We start from the raw sequence: 11,034 nt of genomic DNA, 5'->3' as shown, positions 1-11,034 counted from the left end.
GAATGCCCTGAGAGCATCTGCAGTAATCTGATAGTAAAGATTTAGCACGCAGTCCTTGAGAGTAGTGAGTAAATGGATTGTAGCTGAGGTATGTGGTACTGCAGGATTTTGGAAAACAATTACTTGAGCTTTTTGTGACTATCTGATGGATTTTTGAAATGGTAAACACCCAAACAAGCCCAGCGCTGTACTTTCTCGTCTTTCGCTCAGGTCTAGATCGAGGAGGAGTTCCCGCAGACACTACACCAGGTCCCGCTCCCGGTCCCGCTCCCACAGGAGATCCAGAAGTAGGTCGTACAGTCGGGACTACAGGCGACGGCACAGTCACAGCCATTCCCCCATGTCTACTCGGAGACGTCACATTGGAAACAGGGTACGTGTGTGAGGGATGAGTCACGGTCCTGGATGCATCCTGGAATCAGTCTCTGTTTTGTGAGAAACACAAAGGGGTTTTGTGAAAGGCTTGTGTTCTGTAGGTTGAATTTATTACTATCTATTAGTGCATGACCCAAATCTCAGCCCTACCTTTGTTGTTGTTCATCTTGAAGCTCTGACAGTCACAACTTGAGAAGTACCTTGCACTGCAAATAAACCCAATTTCATTCTAACATCTGCCCGTGTCCCTTCCTTTAGGCAAATCCTGACCCAAACTGTTGTCTAGGAGTGTTTGGGCTGAGCCTGTACACTACAGAACGAGACCTGCGAGAGGTTTTCTCCAAGTATGGGCCCATTGCCGACGTTTCCATCGTGTACGATCAGCAGTCGCGGCGTTCCCGAGGGTTCGCGTTTGTCTACTTCGAGAACGTCGAGGATGCCAAGGAAGTAGGTTGGGGTGCACAGTGTGTGCCATGTTTGCTGGGCTCTGAGATCCTGGGGTGTATGTTTCGTCACAGGGTATGGCCAGGGGAAACTCACAGCCTGAAAAATACTTGGAATCTCATAATCATGGAATTTGGGCTTAGAAGTGCTGCAGAATGAATGGGGAATTGTGTAGTCACCCAGCAGAGAATCCTACACTCACGCCAGTCCTTGTAGAGCTGCCCTTTATGGGCTGGAACAAGGCTTATATTCTGCATAAACTCCACTCCTGAAAGTCCAGTCTTTTTCACATCTGGCGTGAAGGCTTCCCCATTGGGTTGGAGCTTGGGGTGTAGGTCCTGCTACTTGGCAGACAAAAAAACCCCAAAACACAACCGTTCTGGGTTTTTTACTTTTTATTTATGGCTCTGATATTATATTCAAGGTTATGGTAGCTTGAAGGATGTATTTGAATACCTTAGTGGTGTTCTTATAACTTGTAAATGCTTTATGTTCTGTGGTGGAGTAGTTACATCTCCCTGCATCAGCATATTCAAAGGTTGCTCTTAATCATGTCAGAGCTGGAAAAATTGCTCAGTGATGTTCCTTCCAGGATTTTAGTGCCACAGAAGTCACGTTTTTTAGTGGTTACTGGCACTTAAGTCCAGCTGGCGTAGAGTATCTTAAAAATTAGATTCGCTGCCTCCAAACTGAGCCATTTTAGGACATTTTAACGCTTAAAGCAGTGGTTAGAAGTTTGTGTTGTTGCTTAAGTTCATAGCTACAGCTAATGTTCTTCTATCACTCCTTAGGCAAAGGAACGTGCCAATGGAATGGAGTTGGATGGAAGAAGGATTCGGGTAGACTTTTCCATAACAAAAAGACCTCACACACCTACCCCTGGAATCTATATGGGACGACCCACTTAGTAAGTTTTATCTGCGGTTTTGGTTGTGTTTTCCCCTCCCCAGACCAGTACAGAATAGGATTCACTGTTCTGTAAAAACTCCTGTGTCCCCTCTGAGAGACCTGATTTTGGGTGGTTTTCCTGGTTTCTTGGGCTTTTGCATTAATGCACAAGTTGTGTTTCCTTGTTTATGGCTGCTGTGCTGGACACTGAAAACACTACCCATGAGCATCAGTAGTAATGCATACGTCACCAAGAAGATACTTTGACAATTTATAAATTAGTTTAAGTAATTTTCCTATGTACCTTCAAATATTCATGTCCTTTGCAAGCTCAGGTTTTCAAGAATGAATGAACAAACACTGGTGTGTGGCTCAGTTAATATTTGGGATTAGCAGTTTACTGTGTTCACACACTACACTTCTGACTCCCAGTTACCAGTGTGTAAATTGTTTTCCCAAGTCATTCCCCAGTTCATTTCCCCAGACTTTTAAGCTTACTGGTGGTTATGGTGATGATGTGTTTTTTAATCAGAAAGTTGATTGAAGGGGGAAGCATTTTCAGAGTTAAAAGTGAATGAAGACTTGTCTCAGAAGGGAATTCCTCATGTGCCTGTAATACCAAAAGGTGGAGGTTTATAGAGGTTGAGGAAAATAACTGAGAGTTCAAGCATTTAAAAAGCAATTATTTAAGTATTTCTGTTCCCACCTGAACTGGTGGGAAAACAGGAGTGCTCAGTCGTCCAGCTGTGAGGATGGGAAGTAATAGTATAACCCAGCTTAAATAGTGTGAATTTAACAGACTGCAGACAAAGTTAATGTTTTGTATCTTAGCAAGTGCAATTCTCTTCACTCCTTGCAGCGGCAGCTCACGGCGACGAGATTACTATGACAGAGGGTATGACAGAGGCTACGATGACCGTGACTATTACAGCAGGTCATACAGGTGAGCATCTTTGGAATATTTGATTGCTTTTTAAACTCTGCTCTCTCACCTACCTGTGCAAGTTCCTCCTACATAACTATTCCAGAATATTGTTGCACTCGCTGTCATTCTGGAATCTTCCTGTGAAACGTTCACCAAAACGACTGCTCAGTACAAATCAAATTGGTTGGATTGGTTTAACCTGTGACCTGTCTTAGTCCAAAATGTTTTCTGAATCTGCACTAAGTTTTGAAAAACAAAGTGTTCTTTGTATTCTCATTTTAGAATCTTCGGTTGGTTCATCCTTGAGTACTGAAATGGTGCAGATTAATATTTGAGTTGGTATGTTTTGTGCACAGTGTAGTAGACAAAAAGTGGGACATTTCAGTGGTCCCCAGTATCTCCTGCTGATAATTATGGCACCTCAAATGTTGCCAAAAATAAGGAATTGGGGATTGGAGCATGACCTGTTCTGTATTGGACATCTGCTTTAAGAGGCTTTTTTAACACCCCCTGTCAGGTTGGTTGTGTGTGTAAACAAGGTTGGGGGTGCAGTTGGTTTTGGTGATAGAGAAATTTGTTTCCTGCATTTTCCAGCAAATCCTTGTCCCCTGCAAAATCCTCACAATTTCTGGGACACTGTTAAATTGAACACAAAGATAAGAGTTGATTTTTTTTCTGTCTTCACTACCAAACGTTCCTGCAATTGCAGAATTCTGTGTTAAAGTTATGGGCCCAAGTCTTCAGTGCTTAAGTGGTGCCTTTTCATTCTGACAGGGGTTTGTGGATTGGGTGATTGGGTCAGGAGAGAGCCTGTGAGAGTGACCTGCTCTAGTGGGAGGTGTCCCTGCCTGTGGCAGGGGTGCCCCTGGCTGGTGTTTAAGGTCCCTTCCAACCCAAACCGTTCTGGGATTCTGTGAATAATTATGGAGCCACAAATGACTTGTGTGTGGCTACTTGAAAAATGTCATGGTCTGCTCCTTTCCCCTCCTGCAGACACTGGTTGGTTGAGGGAGAGGGAAGTTGTTGGTATGTTGTGAGTGCTTCCCTGAGGAAGGAAAAGTTGGAATTGTTCAAGATGCAGTGGAGCATTGCATACTCCACCCTAAAAATTCCATTGGTAACAATTCCTTTGCATTCCCAGCCCTCTGTGAAAATAAAGCCTTAAGGGAAATGCAGTGTCAGATGGGAATTGTCCTGGTAAAACTTCAATTTCTCCTTGTTGCTGTGGGAGGCTTAATTTTGCCTGAAAAAGTGTCTGTAAATGAAGGAATAACCTCTAAAAAAAGCAGTCCCCCAAAAACAACTGCAGAAGACTTTAAACTTGATTTAGTCTCCTGGTAAAGCTTTGCTGATCTGAATCTGAGGATTCAGTCCAACCAGTCAATATTAATGCTGTAAGATGTTGTTTCTGTTCTCTGTAAGAAGTTACATCACAGTTCTTGTTTAAATGAGACTCTAAAGTGTTAAAATGTCAGGGTTGGGAGGGTTTTCCCTGCTTCCACCTTGGAATCAATATTTTTCCTCATGACAGTGAGTTGATTTTGCTACTTGAAAATATTAAGTCAGAAGGTTCTCCTTGAGTAGATAAGTGTTTAAAAATCAATATTAAATGAAGTAATTCAGCATCATCCAGTGTAGGAACTAATGTTGTCTTTTCTTCCCATCATTTTCTTACTCTGATGATGGGGTTTTTTGTACAGTGAACTTTTTGTTTATTTTTTAAATTCCTAAAAGTCGCTCTGCTTTTGTTTTGTTTTCACAGAGGAGGAGGTGGTGGCGGCGGAGGAGGCTGGAGAGCTGTTCAGGACAGGGATCAGTTTTACAGGTGTGTACTCAGTGGAACAAGGCAAGGGAGCACAAAACTTGGGGGTGCCTGGATTGGAGGGCTTTGGGGGTACCTGGCTGTAGCACTGACTGCAAGTCAAGGGAATCTTCACCTTGGACAAATAATTCAGTTTAAAAGTGAAGGTGGATTTGGTTTACCCTGCTTGTGTGGGATGCTCCTGGCTTCAGACTAAATTCACATGAGAGCAGATTGTGAGTGCAAGAGCTTGTATTAGTCAAAAATAATACTGGTAACAAAACCTGGTAACAAAAAAGAGAATTCAGATCTTTGCTTTGTTACCCTGTAGAAATGTTGATCAGGTCTTCCATGCTTGTTCACTTTCCCAAGTGCATTCCTGAGAGCAGGATGGGGTTAGAGGGAGCCACATAAAACTGCTGCCACTCACCTGTGCAGGTTTTAACAAAGGGATTGTTTGTGTCACCCCTGTCACAGGAGGAGGTCACCATCGCCATACTACAGCCGAGGGGGCTACAGATCCCGGTCCAGATCCCGATCCTACTCACCTCGTAAGTAGTCGTGGACTTACAGAATGGTTTGGGTTGGGAGGGACCTTAAAGCTCATCCCATTCCACCCTGTGCCCTGGGCAGGGACACCTTCCATAGACCAGCTTGCTCCAAGCCCCATCCAACCTGGCCTTAACTGGGCCTGCCCCAATCACAGAGTTCACCTCTCCAAAGTAAGTTCCCCATTCCCTGAACTTCTTTTGAGCTTCTTTGTCCACTAAGATTGACTTTGGTGTGGATATTTTATTGAGCCACAGTTCCTTCAATGCTTCATTGAACAACTGGCAGCCTTGAGGACAGAGCAGATACTTAGTTTGGAAAAAACAAGTGATATAACAGCCCTTGTTTTGAGTCTGAGATCCTGTCTCTTCCTCCAGAACTCTGTTAACAAAGGAGTTTGGGAGTTTGGTTACCTCTAGGACATCAGGCTCAGATTTGGTGCAGGGTTGAAGATAGGCAGTGGGTTTAGTCAGGAATCTCTCAATCCTTGAAGTTTGACTGTTGGGTTTTTGTCTTTCAGGTCGCTATTAAAGCATGACACATAGAGGAATTTCTATCTACAGCCTTTGAGTTGAAATTGCAAGTTTGTGGACAATATTTTTTTATTGTCTCTTCTGTTTAACCAAGTGACAGTGCCTAGTGAATTAGGTGACTTTTACACCTTTTATGAAGACAACTTCTGTGGTGTTCAATGCTGTTTCATTCTGCATATTTGTGTAGTTTGGTGCTTTGTTTCCAGTTGTGTTTTGAAAGGAGTATGTTTTGCATGTATTTTTTTAGTCTCCATTTTGACTCCTGAAAGGTTTCTATTGTAAAGACAAAAACTGTTCAGTTAGTTTTTTCTACTGATTCCAAGTTATTCCCAAGATCCAAACCTGTGTAAAATGCTTTCCGAAAGTGAGAAAATAAAATAAAAAGAAGTTTGTTTTTTTCTTTTCCTACTTTTTTTGCCAAGAAAACAAAAACACTGAAGTAATCCCAGGGCAAGTGCTGTCCATTCCTTCCAGGAAGAACCAGTCTTTGGGTGTCCCACAAGTAAATTGCACTTGAGGTGCTTCTTAAGTCCATTTCTCACTTGTGAAATCAGCACTGAATCCCTCATTTGGGTGTTCAGCTGTTGCCTCTTGTATTTAAAAGATTTTGGGCCAACGCTTCATGGTGTATCTGTCATACCACGTAGTGAATTTGTGCTCTTGGATCCGTGAGCCAGTTATTTTTTAATCTTGTGTTGGAGGAGCTTTCCACATTGGTTTGTGGTGAGAATGTGGGGTTTTGTGGAAATAATGGAAATTTCTAGACTCAAAACTGATGATTTCTGTGGAGGTAGGGAAAAAAGTTTGAGGAATGGTGTCGTCATGCAAAGGAAGGGACTGAGGGAACAGGGCTTCAGCTTTCTGGAGAGGAGGTGCCCAACAGCAGCACAGCAGGTGTCTCAGGGATTTACAAATTATCCAGGTGTTTGTTAAAACTTCCCTGTTTCTACTGTCCAGAGTGGTCAACAGGACCATGGCAGTAATTATTTTTAATTGTCTGAGCAGTAACAGCCCATTCAGGGCTGAGTTGGTTGCTCGTGGTGACACATTTTTTGGAATGTGTCACATGGCTCCTGTGCTGAGAGTGTCCCAAATCCCTGTGCCAGGTCCATGCTCAGTGTGAGCATTGGAGGCCATGGTGCATCACGGAATCATTTCATTTGGGAAAGCCCTCTAAGATGGAGTCCAAGCATTCCCCAGCACTGCCAAGGCCACCACTGACCCGTGTCCCCAAGAGCCACATTCACAGGGCTTTTAAATCCCTGCAGGAATGGGGACTCCACCACCTCCCTCAGCAGCTCCTTCCAATGCCTGACCCCCCTGTCCCTGAAGAAATCCTTCCTGATGTCCCACCTGAGCCTCCCCTGGCCCAGCCTGAGGCCGTTCCCTCTCCTCCTGTCCCTGTTCCCTGCGAGCAGAGCCCGATCCCCCCGGCTGCCCCTACTGTCAGGGGCTTTTGAAGGTCCACCAGCACCCTTCCCTTCCCTGGATGTGCTCCAGCCCCTCAATGTCATTGTGAGGACATGGGGTGCTGGTAGGGCTCAGATGCAGGTGAAAATTCCGCCAAGGGTGCCAGAGGCAATGGGTGTTGTCCATGAGAGGCAGCTTGCTGAGGTGCACCCCACAATCCCCGTTAAAGCTGCTCCTGGGGTTTGTGGAAGCAGCTGCTGGAGCTCTGCTGTGGGGAGAGCCTGTTGTCCAGCATTTCCTGCTGCTGAATCATTCCAAGGGCGCTCAGTCCAGGAACAGCCCGGGCTCTGATGCTCCCAGGGTGTAGTGTTGCCCTGTGGCACGGCTGACCGGCTGCTGTGGGGTGTGGTGTGCTGGAACCCCCAGCTGCCTGGCCTGGTGCTGGGGCAGCAGTGAGGCAGGAATTACCCATGGGAGTGGGGAGCATACCCTAACCCCCAGCATGGATTCCACTAGGGCAGTGAGGAATTCTCCACCAAAGCAGCATCTGCTGGCTGGATGTGGCAGGCTGTGCCCTTTCCTGACCTGCTTTCCCGTCAGCAGAGGACAAATAAAAACTTTGGAAGGAAATGGGGGGGAAAAAGGAAACCGGGAGCTGTTTGTGCCGCTGGTCTCTCCCCACATGTGCAGGTGCAATTTCCTCTGGGGCAGTTTGGGTCTCTGTATAGGAGATGCTCCTGTCCCTGCAGCATCTCCTGGGTTTCCCTGGGCATGAGGAGGGGCCCTAGAGGGATTGTGGAGCTCGGAGCTGCGCAGTATCGGGGCAGTATCAGTTCAGTACATCCAGGCACCCCTTGCACAGTAGCTCTCTGCTCTTCATGGAATTCCATGAGCTGCTTTGGAGCGCGGAGAAGCTGATCCTTTCAATTTCCTGCTTGGACCCTCCTTAGTGCCCATCTCTGGCAGCTGCCCTTTGCTCCACACTTTGTTCCCAGAGATGCATAGCATTGACGTCACCTTGGGAGAGTCAGCAAAACTTGGAGCCTGTTGGGAAGGAGCTACTGGTGCCTGTCCACCGTTCCCATCGTTAATGTCTCGCTCGTGCTCGGCCCCAGTGCAGGTGTAATTAACACAGGCACTAATTTAATTATCCAGCCATGCCAGTGCCTCCGCCTTGGCATTTCCAACTGTTACAGGCTTGGAAGCTTCCGAAACCTAATTTTCACTCATGTCGCAGCAAAGGGTGAGCAAAACGATTGAAACCAAATGGTGAATTATTTTCTCAGCTCTGCTCTTCCTGAGGGATAATCCCACCTCCCAAGGTGGGCTGCTTCCATGCCCTCTCTTCCCTCACCTCCTTAGTAGCTGCACCATTCTCTCTCTGGGAGGTTTCTAAAAGCCACAACCCACATTTCAGACGGTTCATCACCACCATATGAGGGACATTTGGGATCTGCCCAGCCTGGAGCTGCCTCGTGCCTTGCTCAGAGTGGTGAGGGGCAGGTGGGATCTGCTCCAGCAGCATGTCCCAATCCCACTCTGCTGCATCGTGGCACAGAGTCACCTCTGCCACACACTCGGGAGAACAAAGGAGAACAGACAGAGTCCTTTCGTGAAGGAAATGGGTTCATTTTTAGGACAGGGTTTGTTTTGGCACCGCCTCCCCTGTGCAGTCTCTGCACCCAGAGGTGGGTCCCCATGGAGCAAGGAGCAGCTGTGTTCCCACCTTGTTCCCAATCCCGACAGTGCCGGGGTGGGACGAAGCTCTGCTGAGATTCTCTGCGTGGTGAATAGTGAAAAATATCCTTAAGGATTCAGGGAAAACTTGCAGGGCAGAGAGGTGAGGCAGGTTCCTCCTTTTCCCACTGGATTACTGCAACTTCCTGGGGTAACTTCTGGAGCCTCCACACCCACGCTGGCTCAAGGCAGGATCCTCCCTCCCCCTGCTGTCCCTTCTCTGTCCTGTTCCCAACACCCTCTGGGGATGTGGGATCCAAGGAGAGATCCCAACACAGGTGCTCCAGCCTGCTCCATTAGCAGGAGCCCAAACAGTGCCCTGAGTGCAAGTCCCAGTAACACCAGTCTGCCAGAACAGGGTGATGAAACCTCGTGGATCCCAACTGCCTGCTCCAAGACAGGCTTACCAAAGGCTCGGGACAAAATGGAGCTGTGGGCCAGGCTGTTTGTCCTGAGCTTGCAGGAGACTCAGGAACCTCCCCCAGGCCGGCACCAACGTGGATTTGGTAGTCCCAGATGTTTGCCCAACCTCCTCGCAAAACCTCCAGCTGAGGAGCAGCATCTCCTCCTCTATCCAATCAACCAAACACTCCGTTTTTTTCCTAGTTTGTCCTGTTTTTTCAAGGCAGCCCTTCGCACACAGCAGGTTATCCTGTCCTTTTCCAGACTAAACAAACTCTCCTTCAACCTCTCATGGCCTTTTGCTCATTTTATCACCCCTGCTGCCGCATTCCAGACTCATTCCATGCCAGCATCTCTTTCCAGGGAGGAATGATCTTGCCTACAAGGCTGCCCTTGGAAGATGTTTTCCCTTTCCTGCTGGATCGTGCACCAGTTTTAGGACCATTTTTTCCGTGTGGTTGCTGCCTCTCCAGCTGTTTTGTACCAGTGCTCTGAAATCTTCCTCCCCAAAGCACAGACTTCCCTTGAGCATCACATCTGGACCAAGACAGATCCACCAAAACTGGGAAACAGTATCAGCTCTGTAGGGCTGGGAAAGCTTCTGCAGAAGTTTGTTGAGCACTTTCTGCAAAGCCAAAAATCAGGGGCAGGAGGGATGAGCTCATGCAGGTAACTGTAGGAGACTCCTCTATTACATCCAGCTCTGTCAGAAGACTGGATTGAGGAGCAGTAAATGAGTATTGCATCCCATGGGCACTAATTAATCCCAAAATCTCGTGTTTCTCCCACTGCTTCCCAGTTGCAGCGACCTCACACAATGAACCAGCAGCTCCCTGCCCCATTCCTGTCGATAGCTCATCCCTGAGGAGGCAGGAATGACCTGAACAAGGGGAAGATCTTTAAAAACGACTTTATCAACCCGTTTCAGCCTAAAATCACCCCAAAAAATGTGCTGGGGATGGAGGAGTTGTGAGCACTGGTGACAAATGACAGCCGGGCAGGAGCCATGCTGAAAGCAAAGCCGGAGAAATCGGAGGAGAAGGATTCTTCTGGCTTTGCATCATCGCAACCCAACCACATCTATTTTTGCTGTAGGCATGGCATCGAGCACCCGTCACCGCTATTCCTACTCCATCCATCTCCGTATGCCAGGGAAGACTGGCAGTGGGATGGAGCAGCAGGGGGAGCGGTGGTTGAAGTGTCCTTAATTGCCTTAAAATCTGGGGAATTCAGATTACTGCCCTTCACCCCCCAAGCACAGGAAGGGACGCCTGGCCCTGGACACAACGCTCTGTTCCACTTGTTGCCCAACCAGCCAGGATTATTCTGCAGCTTATTTCGGTCTCCAGTCGTATCCTGGATGCGCTTCTGTGAGGATTAGGCTTTTATTCTCAAAAGGAGAGAGAAAAATGTCACTTAACCTGCAGGCAGGTGGTGACACCAGCTCCTGGTGACCTGAGGACACCCTTCAGCAGAGCCCCAGAGGCTGCAGGAGCCTTCTACCAGCGGGCTGAGACCGTGCACAGCTCGTGGCCGGAGTGTCCAGCACTGGCTTGGCTTCTCCTGGAGCCCTTCTGACAATGGGATCACACGCAGTGATGGCTGGTTGGATCTGGGTTGGGAAGGGTTTGTGCACTCTTGTTTTCCAAAAAAAGCATTGTAAAACATGTATTATTTATATTATTTATCATGTTTATTTATTTGTTCGTTTTATGGTATTAATTAAATAATTACGTAAATAAATATATAGGTAGAAACAATTATTTCTTATTTATTTCTTTACTTTGGTTCCTGAGCGGAACGGTTTTCCTCTCCCTGAAGGAATTCCTGAATTCCTGTGGTGGATTCTGGGGCAGAGTTTGGGGATGGCTGGGGTCGTGGTAATGGGATCAGGGGTGATGGGTGCAGTGGGTTCCAGGGCAGAGTAGGGTCTGGGGGTGCTGGGCTGTGGTGGTTTCCAAAGAGGTTGG

General features: G+C 47.2%; 1 protein-coding gene across 3 annotated transcripts in view; it reads left to right on the top strand.

Annotated features, from left to right (window-relative positions):
* TRA2B (transformer 2 beta homolog (Drosophila)) overlaps positions 1-5,913 on the top strand; it is a 15,185-nt gene extending 9,272 nt beyond the window's left edge. For 2 of the 3 annotated variants that reach the window (XM_008630016.2, XM_017729406.1), the window contains 7 exons: positions 211-373; positions 634-822; positions 1,611-1,726; positions 2,567-2,650; positions 4,395-4,457; positions 4,911-4,984; positions 5,503-5,913. In XM_008630016.2, coding sequence (XP_008628238.1) covers positions 341-373; positions 634-822; positions 1,611-1,726; positions 2,567-2,650; positions 4,395-4,457; positions 4,911-4,984; positions 5,503-5,513 — 570 coding nt within the window. In that variant the 5' untranslated portion in view covers positions 211-340 and the 3' untranslated portion in view covers positions 5,514-5,913. Of the gene's footprint in view, positions 1-210; positions 374-633; positions 823-1,610; positions 1,727-2,566; positions 2,651-4,394; positions 4,458-4,910; positions 4,993-5,502 lie in introns of those variants that run through there. The other variant, XM_017729407.1, reaches the window with a different exon arrangement.
* The last annotated feature ends 5,121 nt before the right edge of the window (positions 5,914-11,034 follow it).

This window comes from Corvus brachyrhynchos, unplaced genomic scaffold, assembly GCF_000691975.1.
Source record: "Corvus brachyrhynchos isolate BGI_N302 unplaced genomic scaffold, ASM69197v1 scaffold63, whole genome shotgun sequence".
Taxonomy (NCBI): domain Eukaryota; kingdom Metazoa; phylum Chordata; class Aves; order Passeriformes; family Corvidae; genus Corvus; species Corvus brachyrhynchos.
The sequence above is the reverse complement of the archived record's forward strand: the minus strand, read 5'-3'. Positions and strand labels throughout refer to the sequence as shown.